General features: G+C 43.9%; 1 protein-coding gene across 1 annotated transcript in view; it reads right to left on the reverse strand.

Annotated features, from left to right (window-relative positions):
* Nucleotides 1–12470: 12470 nt before the first annotated feature.
* MTPN (myotrophin) overlaps nt 12471–22949 on the reverse strand; it is a 105266-nt gene continuing 94787 nt past the window's right edge. The window contains exon 4 of the mRNA XM_082255053.1: nt 12471–12995. Coding sequence (XP_082111179.1) covers nt 12909–12995 — 87 coding nt within the window. The 3' untranslated portion in view covers nt 12471–12908. The remainder of the gene's footprint in view (nt 12996–22949) is intronic.

The following is a 22949-nucleotide window of genomic DNA, read 5'->3' on the forward strand; positions in this document are numbered from 1 at the left end:
TTTAAGGGCTGTATGGATGTTTGGAAAAGAGGAGATTTGCGCTAGGCTGTCACTGCAGTCTCCGTTCTAATTCATCCCAAGTGTGTTCTATTGGGTTAAGGTCAGGACTCTGTGCAGACAGACCAGTCAAGTTCCTCCACCCCAAACTTGCTCATCCATGTCTTTATGGACCTTGCTTTGTGAACTGGTCCAAATAATTTGGTGGAAGGGAGGATTATGGTGTGAGGGTGTTTTTCAGGGGTTGGGCTTGGCCCCTTAGTTCTAGTGAGGGGAACTCTTAAGGTGTCAGCATACCAAGACATTTTGGATAATTTCATGCTCCCAACTTTGTGCAAACAGATTGGGGATGGTCCCTTTCTGTTCCAATACACCACTGCATAAACAAGGTCCATAAAGACATGGATGAGCAAGTTTGGGGTGGAGGAACTTGACTGGCCTGCACACAGTCCTGACCTCAACCCCATAGAACACCTTTGTGTTCTATGGGGTTGAGCGGAGACTGTGAGCCAGGCCTTCTCATCCACATCAGTACCTAACCTCACAAATGCGCTTCTGAAAGAATAGTCAAACATTCCCATAGACACACTCCTAAACCTTGTGGACAGATTCCCAGAAGAGTTGAAGCTGTTATAGTTGCAACTGATTATGCAACCCTATGGACTAGGACTGTGATGCCATTAAAGTTCATGTGCGTGTATAGGCAGGCGTCACAATACTTTTGGTTATATAGTGTGTATATACACAGGTGCATCTCATAAAATTAGGATATCATCAAAAATGTATTGCAGTAATTCATTTTGATGATTATGCCTTACAGCTAGTGAAAACCCAAAATTCAGTATCTCAGGAAATTAGAATATTACATAAGACCAAAAAAAAAAAGTACTGAAAAGTATGTCCATGAACAGTATGGTATGCACTCAATACTTGGTCGAGGCTCCTTTTGCATGAATTACTGCATCAATGCAGCGTGGCATGGAGCAGGCACTGCTGAGGTGTTATGGAAGCCCAGGTTTCTTCGATAGTGGCCTGCAGCTTGTCTGCATTGTTGGGTCTGGTGTCTCATCTTCCTCTTGACAATAACCCACCAATTCTCTACGGGGTTTAAGTCAGGCAAGTTTGCTGGCCAATCAAGCACAGTGATACCATGATCTATAAACCAGGTATTAGTAATTTTGGCAGTGTGGGCAGGTGCCAAGTCCTGCTAGAAAATTAAATCAGCATCTCCATAAAGCTGGTCAGCAGAGGGAAGCATGAAGTGTTCTAGAATTTCCTGGTAGAGGGCTGCGCTGACTTTGGACTTGATAAAACACAGTGGACCAACACCAGATGACATGGCTCCCTAAATCATCACGAACTGTGGAAAATGTAGCATTTCATTTGGAAATCAAGGTTCCAGAATCAGGAGGAAGAGTGGAGAGGAACAGAATCCAAGTTGCATGAGGTCCAGTGTGATGTTTCCAAAGTCAGTGAGGATTTGGGGAGCCATGTCATCTGCTGGTGTTATTCTTTTGTGTTTTATCAAGTCCAAAGTCAGCGCAGCCTTCTACCAGGAAACTCTAGAGCACTACATGCTTCCCTTTGCTGATCAGCTTTATGGAGATGCTGATTTCATTTTCCAGCAGGACTTAGCACCGGCCCACGCTGCCAAAAGTACCAATACCTAGTTTAATGATCACGGTATCACTGTGCTTTGGCCAACAAACTTGCTTGACCTAAACCCCATAGAGAATCTGTTGGGTATAGTCAACAGGAAGATAAAAGACATCAGACCCAACAATACAGAGATGAGCTGAAGGCCGCTCTAACTAACAAAGTTGAGGTCTGGTTTCTATCGTCACTTCCTGATAACCACTGACATCACATCCGGCTACCCCGTGGCATGTAAGACGGCCAAGCGGAGCGAAAGGGGCAGACTGATCCAGTGAGTGTGTATGTGGGATGTAATATCACGCTACTCAAGCTGGTGCCGGTCCAGGCACCATTTATTTAAGCTGCCAACCATCTGTTCTTTCGTTAAGAGATACATTTTAATAAACAGGGTTGCACTATTATCCTACTTCTTTGCCTTTTGTGCATATGATACATGCCATTGGAGAGGAAATTGGGCTTGGAGTGAATGATATTGTAAGAAAGATTTTCAGGCGACTAGGGTGATCCAATAAGGCTTTGTGGTCATTTGGACCAGGGAAGTTTGGTGAGCATTATTACTTGCTATTTCACGTGGTGGAGCACATTATGAATATAAAGAAGCATGCGTGATAGCGGTTGTGGTCAATGAGTGGAGAGCACAATTCATCGATATATGGACTATTCTTCACATTTATAGTCACAATCTTTTACAGGTTTGTAGTATTTTTATTGAACTTAATTATTATCAATGTCATTTTCTTACGGGTTTAATATTGAGTTGCATATTAATATTTATATGGATTTTTGTACGACTATTCTTATAATACCTACAGCTCCTTACTTTATCTGTTTGCACTAAGTTTAATGTGATTCACATTTAAAGAGGCAGCAGTTGGTGATCATTTTTGTTGGGTTGGCACCTTCAATAGGTCATATTATAAGTATTCATAGCCTTTGCTCAATACTTTGTTAAAGCACCTTTGGCACTAATCACAGCCTCAAGTATTTTTTGTATATGATGCTACATGCTTAGCACACCTATTTTTGGATAGAATGCAGAATTTCATCAAGGATGTCTCTGTACATTGCTGCATTCATCTTTCCTTCGATCCTGACTAGTCTCCCAGTTCCTGCCGCTGAAAAACATCCCCACAGCATGCTGCTGCCACCACCATGCATTACTGTAGGGATGGTATTGGTCAAATGATGAGCAGTGCCTGGTTTCCTCCAGACATGATGCATCCCATTCAGGCCAAAGATTTCAATCCTTATTACTTTAAGACCAAAATTCTCTGGTCTAGAGTCCTTCAGGGACCTTTTGGCAAACTCCAGGCAGGCTGTGCCTTTTACTGAGGAGTGGCTTCCGTCTGGCCACTCTACCATACAGGACTGGTTAGTGGAGTGCTGCAGAGATGGTTGTTTTTCTGGAAGGTTCTCCTCTCTCCACAGAGAAATGCTGGTGCTCTGTCAGAGTGACCATTGGGTTCTTGGACACCTTCCTAAGGCGCTTCACCCCCGATCGCTCAGTTTGTCTGGGTGGCCCACTCTAGGAAGAGGTGGTTCCAAACTTCTTCCATTTGCAGATGATGGAGGACACTGTGCTCATTGGGACATTCAGTGCTGCAGAATTGTACCCTTCCCCAGATCTGTGCCACGATACAATCCTGTCTTGGAGGTCTACAGACAATTCCTTGGACTTAATGGCTTAGTTTGTGCTCTAACATGCACTGTTAATTGTGGGACATTATAGACAGGTGTGTGCCTTTCCAAATCATGTCCAATCAACAGAAATTACCACAGGTGGACTCAAATTAAGTTGTAAAAACATCTCAAGGATGATCAGTGGAAACAGTATGCATCTGAGCTCAATTTTGAGTGTCATGGCAAAGGCTGTGAATACTTGTGTACATGTGATTTTTGTTTTATTTTTATTAAATTTGTAAAGATTTCAACTTTCTTTCATGTCGTCATTATAGGGTAATGTTTGTAGAATTTTTAGTAAAATAATTAATTTATTCAATTTTGGAATAAGGCTGCAACATAAAATGTGGAAAAAGTGAAGTGCAGTGAATACTTTCCAGGTGCACTCTAGGTGTTTTGGAGCAACAAAAAAACCTTGTCAGGATTTGGAGACCAAATGCTCCTAAAGGGCAGCGTTTTCCAAAGAAATCAGACACTGTAGTTGCAGTAAAATCTGCCTTAGTCCGGCAGGCAGTTTGCTCATGCCCAAAAAGGAATGAAAGGAAGGGAGATGTGTGAATATGTGACCTTGCTTTGGAGCAAGGAAACGGTTATCAACCTGGGTATTTTGCTTCTTTGCATTGGTGCGGTTTATAGCCCAATTTTATTACTATTAGGCCCATTTTTTTTTTGCAGTTCTTCTGCACCTTGGTCTCCGCCACTGCTAAAGTGAGGAGATAATCCTCTATGGGGTACTCACAAAATGAGTATTGAGTGAGAGGGTATTTGTGCATCTGGGAAAGGAGTTGCTATAATCAAGACATAGACGGAGTCCTGTGTGTCTCTGGAAAAGTAGGTAGCGAAGTTCCGACGTGCTTCTTGCAAGGACCAGGCTGAAGTACAGTCAGGTCCATAAATATTGAGACAAACACAATTCTAATCTTTTTGGCTCTATACACCACCACAATGGGTTTGAAATGAAACAAACAAGATGTGCTTTAACTGCAGACTTTCAGCTTTAATTTGAGGGTATGTACCTCCCACTTTTTAAAGGGACCAAAAGTAATAGGACAGATTAACAATCATAAATCACACTTTCACTTTTTAATACTTAAATCCTTTGCAGTCAAATACAGCCTGAAGTCTGGAACGCATAGACATCACCAGACGCTGGGTTTCATCACTGGTGGTGCTCTGCCAGGCCTCTACTGCAACTGTCTTCAGTTCCTGCTTGTTCTTGGGTCATTTTCCTGTTAGTTTAGTCTTCAGCAAGTGAAATGCATGCTCAATCAGATTCAGGTCAGGTGACTGACTTGGCCATTGCATACCTGTGACGAGACCAATCTCGCCCCATTGCATTGGAGGAGCCTGGTTGCCCGCCTGCTGCCTTTGGACTATGGACCAGGCTTTAAAAGACTTTGGCTCCATGGCGATTAAACTGTATTCGTGGGGTCTGAGTGCTATTCACCTAATAATGTGCACTCCGACCTGAGCTATCTGGGGATATGTAACATGTCTATGTTTAATGTATAAAAAGTAACTTTATATATTTTAAAGCATAATACTGTATTTGGGTCCCCATGTGGATAATGGAGTCTTGCCTCTATCCTGGAAGCTAAAACGTATTCCTGTAAACTGTAAGGAACAGGAAGTCAACTCCTAATATGGTCATCCCAGGAAGTTCTGAGGAGACAGACTGTCTAAGGTGGCTCCCCATTCACCTTTTGTCAGGTGTGCTAATGACCTGACCTGTTGTCTGCTAAGGGAGGTATTGACACTCAGAGCAATGTGTATTGAGGGCTCGTTAGGGAACCATTGTTCTGTGTCTGACTATAGTTTACATTGATTGCCCCCTGGGGCTTCTGTCTCCTTGCATTGTTCAAAGCTATCTGACCAATCACTGTTGACTCATTTTCAAGCCCTCATTTGCATGGGCTGGAGAGGACCTTGTTGGGAACTGCAAGTACTTTACAATTGACCAATGGGAAAGCGGTTGTTGGGGGAAGGATGTTCCAATTTCTGTATAAAAGTGTGCTGTGTTCTTCCAATAAATGTTGATGTTGTTCCTGTTTTAACCTCAACTCGGAGCTTTGTCTCGTTATTGGGGGAATCTGCTGCAGGGATTGCTATGGTCTTCCATACTCCTTTAGAGAATCACTAAGAGCTTGTGTAAGAGCTTGTTCTGCTGCACTCTCTGGGGAAAGAGAGGTTCACCCACAGGAAACTGGAGCCTTGTCATTGGTCCAGGGTGGGTAGGAGATGCCAAGACCCTAACCAAGCTGCATTGGTTCATGGAGTCTGAAGTGCTTACGGTGTCTGGTGGAGTGCTTGGAGCCCTCGGGAAGCACTAGGAGCATCTGTCAACGGAGGTACCTGCTCAGGGGTGCCCTGTTCCGTAACAATACCATTCCACTTCTTTCCCTTAAAAAAAATCTTTGGTTGCTTTCACAGTATGCTTCAGGTCTTGTCCATCTGCACTGTGAAGCACCGTCCAATGAGTTCTGAAGCATTTGGCTGAATATGAGCAGATAATATTGCCCAAAACACTTCAGAATTCACCCTACTGCTTTTGTCACAAGTCACATCATCAATAAATACAAGAGAACCAGTTCCATTGGCAGCCATACATGCCCACGCCATGACACTACCACCACCATGCTTCACTGATGAGGTGGTATGCTTTGGATCATGAGCAGTTCCTTTCCTTCTCTTCCCATCACTCTGGTACAAGTTGATCTTGGTCTCATCTGTCTATAGGATGTTGTTCCAGAACTGTGAAGGCTTTTTTTAGATGTTTGGCAAACTCTAATCTGGCCTTCCTGTTTTTGAGGCTCACCAATGGTTTACATCTTGTGGTGAACCCTTTGTATTCACTCTGGTGAAGTTTTCTCTTGATTGTTGAATTTGACACACATACACATACCTCCTAGCTGGAGAGTGTTCTTGATCTGGCCAACTGTTGTGAAGGGTGTTTTCTGTGGGCTTTCAGGTCTTATGGTGTTGCTGAGCTCACCAGTGCTTTATTTCTTTTTAAGGATGTTCCAAACAGTTGATTTGGCCACACCTAATGTTTTTGTTATCTCTCTGTTGGGTTTGTTTTTTCAGCCTAATGATGGCTTGCTTAACTGATAGGGACAGCTCTTTGGATCTCATATTGAGAGTTGACAGCAACAGATTCCAAATGCAAATAGCACACTTGAAATTAACTCTGGACCTTTTATCTGCTCCTTGTAAATGGGATAATGAGGGAATAAAACACCTGGCCATGGAACAGCTGAGCAGCCAATTGTCCCATTACTTTTGGTCCCTTAAAAAGGGAGGCACATATGCAAACTGTTGTAATTCCTACACCTTTTACCCGATTTGGATGTAAATACCCTCAAATCAAAGCTGAAAGTCTGCAGTTAAAGCACATCTTGTTTGTTTCATTTCAAATCCATTATAGAGCCAAAAAGATTAGAACTGTGTCGATGTCCCAATATTTATGGACCCGGCTATGTCAGCCAGAAGGTATTTGCAACTACATCACCACATAAGCAGCAATGTTGTGTGTGTAAAAAAAAAAAAACTCCACCAAATTGAAATAGGTAAGCATGATCTTGCACCAATGTAGTAGAGAAATTTACAGAGGGGATAACATACTAAGGGAAATAACCCACATTTAAAAACAGGAGATGGTCACAATTACAGGGAAAATTTGTCTTACTTTATTTACGATGTGGGTACCTGAAATTAAACCAAACAACCTGTCACGGTGGCCAGATCCCCTGAAGAGGTCTTTATAGTCTGGGAGCAATAGGAATGGACCACAGCCCTGGAACTGCATAGCTCCCTGCAACTAACTACACTCATTGCATCATGGGCCAAGGTGAGCGTGGAATGCAGATTTAGTACCTGCTGATGTAGGCTCCAGGTACAGCTCCCAAGATATGATTTGAGGGCAACCAATACAGATACTGCTAGTGGGCCCTGAGGCAATAAGCAGTCGGATCTTAATAGAAGTGTCAGCAGAAGTAGTAAAGAAAAAAAAATTGCTTTAGCAAACTTCTCTGAAGAGGTCCATCACCAAGAGACACAGCAGAAAAACGTGAGCCCCACAGAGTTGGGGGGGGTTCAATGAGGGTGCAGGTCATACCCAGCAAGGCTTTTCCCAGGGTTAATTACCTGGCGGTAACTGCATTAAACATATAGTTCTGATAACAAATCCTGTGTCCTGTACGATTAAGATTATTCTATATTTACCCCATTCAAGCCATAATTGTCAAGGATAAAATCGAAATGCCTGAGCACAATTTAGCAATTTTTGAGTAAAACCGTACATATCACAAACTTTGCGCATCCAAGTGATATACCTTTTTTTTTTCCAGGACAAATTGGCCTTTCATTTGGTGGTAAATGGTAATGGACATCTCCTGATTTTTTGGTGGTAAAAATGGTAATGGACATTTTTTTTTTTTTTCATAGGAAATCTGGCCCATAATAGTAAAAAAAAAAAAAAAAAAAATGTTTTCTCTCTCTATCTATATATTTTTTTTTAAAACTTCAAACTGATATATTTCTTGTTAGTACTATAACCTGCCACCAAAGAGCAACCCAAAAATTCTCCAGCGATTCCATCTACAGGCCAAAACCAATAGTGCGCATTTTGCCTTTTTTTTTTTTACCTAGCTAAAATACTGACACGAACGCTGATTTATTTATTTTTTTAACACACGCTTTTTTTGTCTCTCTGCGAGGAACGAGATACAATGCATCTCTCCCCTCCATTCACAGAGAAAACACAGGGACCAGCTTCACATTGGTGATCCCCAGAGCCCGAGCCATCTACTCCCGCCCTCTCCACAGCCCAGTCCTGCAGTGAGCGCTGGAGGGGAGAGAGCAGAGAGCCGCTAACAGTCCTGGCTTTCTGCTAAAAGTGGTGGGGGAGAACCAAGCGATCAGCAGTGTTTGATTGGGGGACAGCTGCAGATCGAACGGATGCATCCACTTAGGTGAATATACATTTTTTTTTGTTTTTTTTTTTTTAAATCCTGAGCTTCTCCTAACTTCAAGCAGTTTAAGGGTCTACATTTGACCTGGTATCAGCCTTCTGCAGTCCCCTGTATAGCAGGGCTGAAGGAGAGAGAAAGAAGCAGTCAATTCATGTGCCGACAAGATGCATGCTGATAAGAGGGGAAAAGCAGAGTGATCAAGAGATGAGCTTATTTCCATGGTGTTTCTCAGTTTGTCATCCAGTCACAAGCGGGGGTGGGGTGGATGCATGATGGCTGTGGCTCAGAGGAAGTGGGTTGAATAATTCTGGCCATCAGACTGAGGAGATTTAGGGGCAATATTTTTAAAAATGTAAAGTGGGGGAAATCATTGGATTGATGATGGTAAATATTGCTGCAAAATCAGATTTGTTTTTTAACAGGCTGTTAATTTTTATGTTGTTTTTGGATGGAATTCTGCTCTTTTCCTTTGCTTAGCAATCAAAAAAACTTGACGGGGGTTCTAATCCTTCCGTTTGTCATCCAAATATGTACAGAAAAATTTTGCAACAATATGCACTTGACTAAAATCAGGCCTAAATTCATAATTTTATCACCATGAAAATCGTTCAACATCATTAAAATTTATTGTTTCTTTGGAGTGCATTTCAAAGACAGAAGGTTAATTAAAGGGATACAAAAAAAGATTAATAAGAATGTTTAAAGCACCTACAGAGGTTATTTTTCTTTATTACAGTAAGCAAAAAGAAAATAAAAGCAAGCAAAGCAAAAATTATCATGATCATTAAGGAAAATACATGTCAAGCTTTTTAAGCACAAGCTCCAATTTTAACTTCGTCCTACAATTGTAACAAGTTATATAAACATTCCCACCATTTTAAATATAATTTTTCCAGCAATGTTGCTATGGTTCTCTAAAACTATGAGGATTGGAAAAGGGGGATACGTTTTTTTAAGGCCTCAAAAATATCCTAATTGCTGGTGAGGCCAGCAGTTAAATGAAAAAAACAAAACTAAAGCTAAACATTATATATCCCCCAAAAACACAAGATGGGGCCTCATGCACAAAATACATTCATTGCTGAAAGCAAAGTTTAATGAAAGTCAAAAACAAATCACCATTGAGAATCGTAAGCATTAGAAAAGCTAGTTAAAATTGTTATATACTAAGCTAGACTAATTATGTGCAAGTTTTGTGCATTTAGGTGAAGGACGCTCGATGTACATTGGGAATGCTCATGAAAATGTTGCTGGTTTTGTGGGGGGGGAATCATTACCTCAACTTCCAAGTTTGTACAATTACATAGAATTACTGCAAATCTAAAAGTGCTTTAGTTGAGGTAAAAAAATTAAGGCCCCTTCAGAAATTTGGGGTCACTCAAAACTAGCAAGTAGTATTTTGAGTGTTAATGAGCACTGCATCAAGGCAGGCCAACAGTTAACATGAATGGATATGACTGTTGTAAAGTGGCCCAACATGATGTAAGACATACGCTGCCCCCCCCCCCTACTGAAGTTGTGCATTGGGATGCCATTCTAAATGAATGACACCTCAATACACCACATGACTGATGTAGATTAACATCCTTTTGTAGCAATTAAAAGATCTTAAGTAGCCCCAAAGTGCAGGTGGACACAAAAGTGATATCAGTTTTGATGCTGCTGGGTTAATTACCCACCTGTTCCTTCAAAAGTCTTTGGGACTCCATTAGCAAGATCTCTGCAGAGAGGTCCCAGCTTCACCAAGCTGCCTTGTACTTTGTTGGGTAGTCTGACTCCCCATATTAAAAACACAAACTCCACAGCAGAGGCATTCAAGGCTTGCAACACTGCAGAAGAAATCACACTGCTGCAGTCCAGGAGAGACAGTACAGGGGCGATTTAACACAATGTCCACTATAAAGTATTGGAAAGTTTTGGGTAGTCTGATCCTTCAAGAAGAAAGCTCTACTTATGGTGCTTTTCCCCTGCATGGAACTGAATGGTTCGGCTCGCTTTTGTGCTTTTCCACTGCATGGTACGGTGTTGGAACGGTACGGTAGCGCTTTTCCACTGCATGGAACCGAACGGTACGGCTCGCTTAAACAGTACCACCTCAGTTGTGGTTCCAAGAGGGCCGTACCGGTACCATATCCCACAATCCTTTGCATGCAGCCTTGACTGTTTGTCACTACTAGCCACTGATTCGTCAGAGAATCGTTGTTATCCCACCCACTTACTATTAGTGGAAAAGCAAACCATACCGAACCGTTTCAACACCGTACCATGGGGTACCATGCAGTGAAAAACCAAACAAAGCCAAGCAGGGCCGAGTGGAGCCGAGACGGTAATTGCAGTGGAAAAGTGCCATATGTCACCTGATACCAAGTAAGAACATATAAATTTTCACATGTTCCTTTAGATGCAGTAATTAGAAAATGCTAAGGGCAGAATAGGCAAAGTATGCTAAAACATTCAAAGAGACCTAATTATGACTGGACTTCACATATTCAGCCTTAAATAATATCTATGGACTCTAGCAAAAAACTAAGGACAGAGTGGTGTAGGGGGATCACCCGGGTAGTGTCCTCAAAAGCTTGGCCAGTGTCCAATCACCTGAAGGTATGAGCCTATAGCCCAGTGTCTATAAAAACCCAGCCTGTGTCCTGTACTGTGCAATTATGAAACCTTTTTTAATGATTTTGGATAGCATGGGAATGGGTAAACCTTTGTTCGTTTTTTGTTATCTGCTGTCTTGTAAACACAATAGAAAAAGTTAGAAGAAATGTCTTCCAAATGACAAGTGCTCTCCTAGAGTGTCCCCATTGGAATATTTTTACTCTATTCAAGTTTTGGTGGCAACTCAATAGTCAGACTTTTTATTTAGATTAGCAATAAAGACATAACAATGCCTCCCATTCTTAAAAAAAAAAAAAAAAAATGGATTTGGACGGAGGTACTTGCCTAAGTTTTCCTCTTCCAGGCTAGGGGATGTTCAGTATCATTCAAACCCTTTTCTGTGGGCCCAGGGCATCATGTACACACCTCCTGGCATGTCATTACATTGCCCTGGGTTCACAGCACAATGCCGCAAAACAAATGCCTCATGACAATGTCAGATGCTTTCTTTACCATTAAGGACTACCCAGCACCAGAAGCAAAGAGGTATAAGAAGACCCAGTGCGTCACATGACTAGTGAGAAGACATCTTTAAAAAAAAGTTATGTAGTATACCACAACTATATTCTGTGGCGGTGGGTCTGAAATTGGGTTTTATGATTTTTTTTTTTATAAAAATCGCTGAGTGGGTCACCAAGTGAAAAGAACCACAGATTGGAGGATGACCAGTGTGGTCATCTTCCAGTCAGCAAACACATTCCTTATACGCAATACTGACAGGTTACCTTTAATAGCGTCCTAAAAGCTCCTTAAAGCTTGTAAATTGCTTTTTAAATGTGTGCTGAATTTGACAGCTTTTTAAGAGTAGAGACTGAGGGAAGGGGCGGTCAATACAGACGTTATGACAACCATGGTCCTTTTTACTTTTCATCCACTTGAGCATCATTCAGATCAAATGGAGCATATTCCATAAATTAAAATGAGCCTACTTATGAGCCCTAAATAACTTGGGCCATGCCTATCTGACTGAACTGGCTACCCATACTCCCACACCCTCCCTCCACGTCTCAGAGAAAGGAAAACTACACATGCCCATAGTTGTTAAATCATTTGGATCTTGTGCATTCTATCATGCAGCACTGCTATTCATTGTTCAGGAAGCAACCTCCCTGGATGTCTTTAGGCAGATTCAAGAGGCATCTATTCACCTAGCCTAAAAGCAACCCCTGACAAACCTCTCTTTAGGGATTCCAACTCCTATTTAGTAAGTGATTTGAGTCCCCAAGAAGAAAAGTGCTATTGAAATAAATATACACAATGCATCACAGCGAGGTCTAGGAACACCTATACTACAGTATATTTCCTCCAATGTTTGGTTTGCCCTTGAGTGCTTGGGAAGGGGAAAGAGGGTTTCAAACATTTAAGCTGATGTTTTTTTTTTTTTTTTAAACCAGTTGGTTTAAACCACAAACATAATATGTGATTCTTTAATGAAAGGTCCAAAGTACATACTGCTGAGTTATTTGCTCTTAAGTATTCAAGGCCTTCAAACTCACTCCACACGCTGCATGAGGTGAAGAGTTTTTATTAAACAGTTTAGAACATGATCAAAAGCCAAGAAAATGCAAGTTCTCATTCAACGTTCTAAATAAGAAAGCTAAAAAATTCTTATTTAATCTTAAAAGTTCAAACAATCCCTACAATCAAGAGGAAGTTGTTAGACCTCTTTTGTAAACAAGGTATGTGTTCTTTAATTAAGGTCTGTGATTCATTCCTTGGAATGATCCTTAAATACCCCTGTGCTTTTGCAGACAGTGGTATGTTCCGAAAAAAAGTTAGCAGAGCCATTGGGGCATTCTATCTAACCGAGGCTGTTCTCTCTCAAGTGTCACTGCATTTCCCCACAGTTAAGATGAAAATTATGGATGAACTGGCAGAAAAAAAAAAAAAAAAGAAAGAAAAATAAAAGAGGTGAGAGGCAAACGGTGCTGACAATCTCCAGTCCCATCAATGCAGTAGATCTTTAATTGACTGGTTGTCTGTAGCTTCAAAGGCACTTAGTCCATCAGGTCCTTTCACATTCTTGTCAGCTCCCTGCAGGAACACAAAAAGGGAGAGAACAGATAAGTGACCAGAAACCTACCTGGCAAAAAGAAATACATTACTTCTGCTTAGAGCTGAATTCCAACTTAAAATATTAGCACAGTAAGAGTCCATTCACAGTAACGCGACTTGTCAGGTGACTTGGTCAGCCTGACAAGTCGCGGTCCCTCGCGGTCCATGCAGTGCTACAGGACCCGTTCGAATAGGAGCGACCGACTTAGAAAAAGGGTCCTGTACTACTTCGGGGCGACCTTGGAGCAACTTGCATAGACATTCATTATATGAAGTCCGTGCAAGTCGCGCCGAAGTCGCAGTGCACGGGACTTCACAAGTCGCCCCCGAAGTAGTACAGAGTCGTGCCGCGGTAGTGTGAATGCGGGCTAATAGTGAAACTAAAAAAAATGGATTTTTGTAAGATCTTACCGTAAAATCCTTTTCTCTTAAGCTCATTGACAGACGTAGTCTTCTTGATTCTCAAGAGCTGGGTTATGTTGTCTCCGCAGGAGTAGGACTAGGCAGAAAGACAAAACGTTCTGGCTCCACCCTAGGGGCAGTCCCTGAGGGTATATCCTCCCTCTCTCTGCTACAGGGAATCAGTTCTGTTTTAAAGCAGTACAGAGAATTTAACCCAACCCAACTCAATGATAGAGGGGCGGGTACTACGTCTGTCAATGAGCTTAAGAGAAAAGGATTTTACGGTAAGATCTTACAAAAATCCATTTTTCTCTATCGCTCATTGACAGACGTAGTCTTCTTGATTCTCAAGAGCTGGGACATCCAGAAGCAGTGCCACAAAATGAGGGGTGGGATTGACAGAATCAAAATCCAATCTAGAAGGCCCAACCGGAGCCAACCAGAAGTATCAAAGGACTCATCGAGTAAACAGATGAGACCTACCCCACAAATCCTCGAGGTAGACCAACAGTCTCCTCAAACAGTGGCCTGCAGGAACCTTGCAGCCAGAAGAGGCATCTGACGATGCCATCACATAAACCTTATACAATATTGTAAAGGTATGAACCGACTACTAAACAGTCGCCTTGAAAACCTGAACCACTGACGCCTGATGGCGGAAGGTCCAGGAAACTCTAAGCGCCCGAGTAGAATGCGCCTTAACAGGGAACGGGGGATCCCGACCCTTAGATAAAATAAGCCTATACCACCGTCTGTCTGATCCATCAAAGATGGTCGCAGCAGAACAGGCAACCCCTTCTTAGGGCCATCCGTGATCACAAACAGTGAATCCGTCTTACAAATTGAATCCGTAGTATTCAAGTATATCCTGATCGCCCAAACTACATCCAAGGAATGCCATGCAATTCTCGAGGATGATTGGGCTAAGGACATAGGAAGGACAATACACTGTCCTTAATCAATGAAACTTTTAAACCACCTTAGAAGGAAGGATGGATTCGGATGAAGAACAACCTTATCCCTATGAACCCCCAGATCTGGGGAACAACAGGATAATGCAGCCAGTTCTGACACCCTGCGTGCAGAAGTGATAGCCACCAAGAAGACCACCTTCTGGGATAAAGTAAGCAAGGGAATCTCCCTGATATTTTCAAAGGGAGGTGTCTGAAGAACCGACAGCACCAAATTAAGATCCCAGGATGGTAACGGCGCGTGCACTGGCAGAGCCAGGTGTCGCACCCCCTGGATGAAATTCCGCACCAAGGAATGAGTAGACAAAAGCTTCTGAAAGAAGATAGCAAATGCTGAAACCAGACCCTTGATAACACTCAAGGCCAGCTTCTGCTCAACTCCCTGTTGCAGAAAGCCAATATTCGGACTACCGAATAAAGATGTAGATGGAACCCAAGGGATTCACATCACACAATATAAGACTTCCATGTACGATGATAATCTTTCTGGAAGTCGCTTTCCTTGTTTTAACTAGAGTAGGAATAACTGAAGCTGACAATCCCTTGTCCTTCAGCACCTGGGTCTCAATAACCAGGCCGTTAAAAACCAGCGATCGTAAAGCAGGATGGAAGATCGGTCCCTGAGACAGTAGATCCTCCCTGAGAGGAAGTCTCCACGGGACGTCCGCCATCAGTCTGACCAAGTCGGCGTAACAAGCACGACGAGGCCAATCCGGAGCTGCCAGGATTACTGGAATTCCTTCCTTCCTCTATCCTGCGAAGAAGTCTTGGCAGTAACCCAAGAGGAGGGAAGGCATACATTAGCTGGTATTGCCCCCACGGGGCGATCAGTGCGTCTGCGGTTTCTGCTAGAGGATCGCGGGAGCGAGCCACGAATCTCTTAACTTTCCTGTTGAATCGAGATGCCAACAGATCCATAACCGGGGTGCCCCATCGTAGGCACAACTGGTGGAAAACGTCTGGATGGAGGGACCATTCCCCCTGATCCAGGGTCTGACGGCTGAGATAATCTGCCTGCCAATTCTCCACCCCCGGAATGAACACCGCAGAGATAGCTGGAACAAATCGTTCCGCCCAGCGAAGAATGCAAGCCACTTCTTTGGCCGCTCGGACACTCTTGGTGCCCCCTGGTGATTGACATAAGCCACGGCCGTGGCGTTGTCCGACTGGATCCGAACCGGGCTGCCCTGGAGCTGCTCGGTCCAGTGAATCAGACAAAGTCTGATCGCTCTCAGTTCCAATACATTTATCGGTAACCTGGATTCTTCCGGGGACCAAAGTCCCTGGACAGATAACTGACCGAGAATTCCTCCCCATCCAGATAGACTGGCATCCGTGGTCACTGTCGTCCAATATATTGGCAGAAATGACTTTCCCTGGCTGAGCATCGGAGACCGAAGCCACCAGACCAGAGACTCTCTGGTCTGTTTGCTCAATCGGATCTGATTGTCCAGGGATTCCGGATTCCGATTCCATCTGAGGGGAATCTCTTGCTGAAGAATTCGGGTATGGGACTGGGCAAATGGGACTGCTTCGAAGGAAGCCACCATCAACCCCAGACCCCTCATGCAAGTCCGAAGGGAAGACCAGCTGTTGGTGGACTGCTGATTGAATCTTTCGGAGTTTCCCTACCGGAAGAAAAACTCTTGTCCTGACTGTGTCTAGGATTAGACCCAGATATTCGAGCCTCTGGGTGGGAACCAGAAATGACTTTTGCTGGTTCACCAGCCACCCGAATTCCTGTAAAGAAATCATAGTAATTTCTATGTTTTGTAGCAAGGTCTGAGGAGACTCTGCATGAAGCAGAAGATCGTCTAGGTAACCAAGAATCGATATACCTCTTTGGCGCAGAAGTGCCAACATTGGGGCCAACACCTTTGTGAAGACCCGCGGAGCCGTGGCGAGACCGAACGGTAACGCCACAAACTGATAGTGGTTCTCTTCTACGGAAAAACGTAGAAACCGCTGATGTCCTGCGAAAATGGGAATGTGAAGATATGCGTCCTAGATGTCTAAGGACGCTAGGACATCCCCTGGATGCAGAAAGGCTGCTACTGTGCGAATGGACTCCATTCTGAATCTTCTTATGAAGACAAAAGAATTGAGTGCCCTTAAGTCCAGAATTGGACGCACTTTGCCCTCTTATTGTAAATAGGTTTGAATAAAACCCTTGAAACCGTTCTGTCCAAGGAACGTGGACTACCACTCCTTGTTGTAGTAAATCTGTGACTGCTCTCCGCAGATCTTCTAAACGATCTGAGGATAGTCGGATATTGGAAGGGAAGAATCGCGCCGGTGGGAGAGATCGAAACTCGATCTTGTACCCTGACCTTATGACTTCGCAGACCCATTTGTCCGGGATTCTGGAAAGCCATGGATCCGGGACCCGGCGAAGACGTCCCCCCACCCCAGTTATGGGTGGGGGCGCACCTTCAGGCTTTGGACGGTTATCTTCAGGTCTGGAGGGGGCGGGCTTTTGCTTGCCCGACCAACGACCCCTGACGCCTCCTGCAGGAGCTTTGGAGGACTTAGTTTTTTCACCCGCTGGACGAAAAAACCTCTTGTGAGCAGAAAAAGAAGGCCCTCGTCTTTGACGAGTTCCTCTACCTTTAAAATTTTGCGGTAAAAAGGTGCTCTTTCCACCCGTGAGATCCTTAATGATCTCATCTAAGTTGGCTCCAAATAGACGCTCTCCTAAAAAGGGGATATTAGCCAATGCTTTTTTGGAACCTTGGTCGGCTAACCAACCTTTTAGCCACAGTGTACGCCTGAGAACCACTGCTGAGACTGATGCTCGCGCCAATAATGAAGTGGCGTCTAACGCCGCATCACACACAAACTGTAACCCCTGTATCATTTGTTCCAACAAATCTGATACCGCCTGAGGGACCTCTTCTAAGTCCCGGCGTAACCACTAGGTCCATTCAGTTACAGCCTGCGAAAACAGACCAATAGCTATTATAGGTCTGAAAGCTGATCCAATCAAGGCAAACATGGTGCGAGACATAGCTTCTATCTTGCGATCCACTGGATCTTTAAAAGACGGAGCGTCTTCTAAAGGAATAACCGTGGCTTTATTCAAACTAGCAATTGGTGAATCCACCACAGGTGGTTCTGTCCATTTCTTAATGAGGGTTTCCTCAAACGGATAACGCCTGTTAATGCGTTTAGAAATAGTAGAAATGCGTTTTGGCAGACTCCATTCTTCTTTGATTGGATTGCCAAAACATTTGGGCAATGGAAAAACCTTCGCCACTAGATGCGTTTTTAGACCCAAAAGGGATCTCAGTTTCAGCTATTTCTGACGGAATACCCTGTAATCTTAAGGTCTCTTGAACAGATACCATGAGTGCGTTTACCAACGCTTCCTCTCTGGCTATGGCTGATGCCGAAACATCCTCCTCACTGTCTGAAAAGACAGTACACGAGACACCAATACCAGATGAAGTACCTGCAACTGCAGAAATAGGCTCAAAGTCTGAATCCGAGGTTTCAGATAATAAGGGGTTAGGCGGGGGTTGCTTACTTGCGCCCTGTCCCTGACAAGCCACTTCCACCCGGGACACAAGCTTCCATAATAGCGGACAATGATTTAATCGTGAGTGGGGTGCTGGAGGATCCTGCAGACCCCTCGAGGGGATCCGGAGGAGATACATGAGTGGCAGGGTCCATGATAATTCAGGACACCTTTGCCAGAAAACACAAAAAAACTTTTTTTTTTTTTTTTTTTTTTTAAATAAAAAATACCTTTTTTTTTTTTTTTTTAATTTTTTTTTTTTTTTTTTATGTGTCTCCCCCTAGCGCAATAGCGCCCCTCAGAGTACCTGCTTCTCGATCCCACAGAGAGAGAGAGGGACCCCCAAGGCTCACCAACCGATGCAGTGAAGTATCCAACCAACTGCAGTCAGCGTCTGTCTTTACAGACTGGAAGGAGCTGTTGCTTTTTCCCGGGTAGAAGGACGTGGCTCCGCCCCCTGTGTACGCCTTCCGGCGTTTCCCAGCTCTCCACGAGGTAGCTGGGCTCACAAAACATGGCCGCCCCCATAGAAGAGACATAAGACTCCAAAAACATGGCGGCCGGCGTGACCTGAGGACATGCATTCGGTCTACGGCAAAATGGCGGCGGACCGCCGAAATCGTTTTCCCAGCACATCCACCTGCATCTCTGCTAAGAGGCGATATATGGATCTACAGAAGATACACTACACATAAGGTAGGATTATACCTCCTATGTCTGCTGTAATGTTACAGTCTGCTGGGTAGAGTGTTAGCTCTTAAACCAAGTCCACTTCCCACAAACACATGCTGTATTACAAGGGGGACTTGTAAGTATCAGATATATACTGACCATATATGGAGGGGCCCATAATACATACTGCCTCATAACGAGGAAAAAAGGGAACGTTTACTCACCATACCGAACCGACAGGCACCCTCTCTTCACAATACCCTCTCCACCGGGGTGGGGGTTTGTGGACGCCTCGACTCTCTGGTACCTGGCGTCCAAGCGAGACTTAACTCGCAAAGTCAGTCCCTTCACTGGGACTCCGTCGCGGCCGACCTATCGCGGAGCTCTGGTCTGCACGCGCTCGTAGGCAGAAACCGGGGTGACCACTGGATCTCAACATCCAGCCCGTCGCCCGGCCCCGCATACTTACTTGAATATGTCGCGGCCGACCAAGCGCAATGCCATGGTCTGCGCGCGCTCGTAGGCCGGCTGGGGTGACCACAAGTGTCGCCCAGTCCGGCATATTTGCTTGAAGATCTCACAGGAAAAAAACACTGGAGAAAACTACCTAAAAAATGTCTTTTTCTTAAAGAAAAAAAGTCTTGCCAGGACCAAAAGATCCCAGCAAGGAACTTAGGTCCTTACTCCTGACTAGACAGAAAAAAACTGATTCCCTGTAGCAGAGAGAGGGAGGATATACCCTCAGGGACTGCCCCTAGGGTGGAGCCAGAACGTTTTGTCTTTCTGCCTAGTCCTACTCCTGCGGAGACAACATAACCCAGCTCTTGAGAATCAAGAAGACTACGTCTGTCAATGAGCGATAGAGAAAGCTAATTTTTCGGCAATACATGCCTTCAACCTGGAGCGGTTCCTGGTAGTAACTATTTTCCACCACTAGAAGTCCTCAGTCTAAATTAAGCCATCGTCATTCAACTGATCATTAATATAGAGGGATTGTTAGGGATGGGTATGGGAATGAAAAGTGCAACTACCAATGAAGACTTGCACTTGGCAAGTGAGTGACTTTTAAAGGATAAACCCATGTTAACCACCTCAACACTAGTAGGTTTCATCATTTCAAAATGTTTTATGACAGAAAGTAAAATAAATATTTGTTTTCCAAAAGGTGGATATTAACCATTTCCCACTGGCCCCCTCCCGTCCCTTTAAGGGGTCTAAATGCCGGGTGGCGGAGGCGGGCATTCGGGTCATGTGACCGCTGTGATTGGCTGTCACATAATTGGAATCGGGAGCTTTCCAGTAACCACTGGCTACCGTGCTGGGAGCATGCTCTCAGCACAGTAAGTGGTTTACACAGGGCCGCATATATGTGGCCGCTCCGCATGAAGGCCCATACGCCGAGAGGCCGCATATGTGCGCTCGGCTGGCGTTTAAAGGTTAAATAGAACCAAAAAGCATCTCTGTGTCATTAAAACAAAATGATAATTTACTTGGTTACAGTGTTGCATGACCAAGAAATTGTCAGACACAGATAAAGTCAAATTGCACTGAAAAATGGCCTGGAAAAGAAGTGGGTGTAACGTGGTTAATTTGGAATACATACAAAAGAAATGTGGATGCAGGGATCTCCCCCAAGCACTATTGTATTCTGGCAGCAGGGGATTCGCCACCCACATCAGAATACACTGATCAGCCAATGGCTGCAGCAGTTGATCGAATGCTGGTTTTCCAGTGGGAATGTTCGACGGAAGCTAGTCTAATGACAAGCTTTTTTTTGAATTGACAGAGCTACACATGTACCAAAATGCAGCCTGTTTCAGCTTTACACAGCCATCTTACTTTTTTTTGCCACTCAAACATTTCATGGGTGTACAATGTTCTCATTCTGAAAGATTGGGTCCTGTCCCAATCTGTAGAAAAAAAGGAGTAGGTAGACAGCCACATATCAAGTTCACTAAAATCCATACAAGATATATATTAGACAAAAAAGGAATTTATTTTTCCCTCACTCAACAAAACCAGAAATGCACTTTAAAGTATGTCCAGGCATTACCCCAATATACTCTCAAGCCTCCAATGGCCCTCAAGCATAGCCCATAATTTTTTTACAGTAATGCTTTTTGATGTAGGCACACCTCAGATCTACACCCTCCAAGAGTCCTTTCCCTACCCCGTGTAGCAGGATCCAGGGAGTCAAGGAAGCAGCACTGTTCTAGGAAAGAAATCAATGTATGCATGAGAAGAGGGAGAGAGAGAGAAGTAGGGAACTGTAGGGGTTCGGTATCCAATCCGGAGAGAACGTAGGTGGGGCTGACAACACTAGTTAGGATTTCAATCAGGTAAAGGAATTTCTGTACTTGCAGTGGTTTTAATGCGATAACACACAGGAAAATGTGAATGAATTGGAAAGACGTGCTGTATGTTTTTTTTTTTTTAACACAGAATTTAAAGCTGAACTTATTTGTTTTCCAACAAGAGCTTGTTTTGTTAAAGAGGTAATCCCAACATGAATATGTAGGTATCTAGCCTCAGAGTCCTCTGCATTTTCTTTGCCTATGACTGGTGGCCACTATGCCCACTATTTCCCCAGGCACCAATGGTATACAATCACCTCTGTAGCTCCTAGTATTTAGCAGCAAAGCAATTTCGTGGCAGCTTGCTGCAGTGGGCAGGGCCAGGCTTATTTCCCTGTCTTACTATGCATGCACCACACACATGGCGTTCCATTCTGTATGCTCATTCCCAGTGCACAATGGGAAATGTAGTTCCACTAAATACGCCAAAATTAAACAGGAAACTACATCAGTGCTTCAGTCATCCCGCTTCACTGGGCCCAAGGATTACAGATTCTTCCTCTATGCAGTGATGACAGCACCCAATTTAAATGGTGATTTTTAACAAAACTGCATGTTTAAATATCAGATGCAGTCTAGTGCGTTTTTATTCTGCATAAAAAAAATGCATGGACAGTGTTTAACAGCTTTCAGACCGCCCACTGCACGACTACTGCGGCAGGCTGGCTCTCCTGCGTGAACCGACGTAGCCCTATGTCGGTCGCGTGCTTGGTGCTGGGGGGTGAGCGCGTGCTGCCACCGGTGCGCTCCAGCCCCCACAAGGGATGCCGATGCACAGGACTGGCAGTCGCGATTGCTCACCGCTGAGAGAGGAAGGTCAGCTGTTGTAAACACAGCTGACCGTTCTTCTTTCTGAAATTATCACAGAGCACCCGTGATCCTTCTATATCGGATCACAGGTCTCTATGGTTATTTCACAAGCCCCTCCACCAGTTAGTAAACACTCCCCTAGGCTCACATTTAACCTTTTGATCACCCACTAGGTAACCCCTTCACTGCCAAAGTCATTATTACAGTAACCGTGCGCATTTTTTAGCACTGATTACTGTAGTAGTGTCACTGGTCCCCCCAAAAGTGTCAAAAATGTCAGTTAGGGGTCTGGTCTGTCTGCCGCAATGTCGCAGTCCTGCTAAAAATCACAGATCTCCGCCATTACTAGTAAAAAAAAAATAAAAATGACAAATCTTTCCCCTAGTTTGTAGATGTAATAACTTTTGCGCACAACAATCAAAATACGCTTATTGCTTTTTTTTTTTTTTTTAACCAAAAATATGTACCAGAATACAAATTGGCCTAAAAGGATGAACATTTTTGATTTAATTTTTTTTTTTGGGAATGTTATATAGCAGAATTTGAAAAAAATATATATATATATTTTTTTACTTTTTAGAATTGGCCCTTTTTTGTTTATATTAAAAATCGCACAATGGATATGAAGGAGGAAAAAAAAAAAAAGGAGGGGGGGGAGAACGCATCTACATGCATCTGGAATGCAGGAACCGTGTTGTGAACTGGGCCTAAAGGAGGAAAAATAAAATCTAATCCTCTTCAGAGGTCTGAAGATGCTCTGACGAAACGTGTGTCAGGTGGAACGCACGCCGCCTACCCGGAAGTCAGCTGGAACGCAGTACGGGAGCTACCGCTCTCCACGCTACAGACTTCACGATAGCGGGCGCGGCTCTTACTTTTACTGAACCTTGTGTGTATTTTATTATCCATTTGGAAAATAAACCTTTTTAAAACGGTACTACACTATCTGGAGCTGTTTGTTCTTCTCCCTAAACCGGATCTTGAGGACATCGCCTGTCTAGGAAGGGATCTCGGACGGTGAGGGATAAGCCCAGCAGGTACCGCATCTGAGGCCAGGAGGGCCATCAAGCTTTACTGGTCTTTGTGCCGTAAGGTAACTTAGACCCACTACTTCTGGTAAGCTCACATCTTACTTATCCTAAAATCACTCGATCGGCTATTGGACGATAGGAGGATCCAGCACTGGGCAGCTGCACTTTCCTTTGCA

The sequence above is a fragment of the Pelophylax lessonae genome (assembly GCF_965119305.1).
Source record: "Pelophylax lessonae genome assembly, chromosome: 4".
Taxonomy (NCBI): Eukaryota; Metazoa; Chordata; class Amphibia; order Anura; family Ranidae; genus Pelophylax; species Pelophylax lessonae.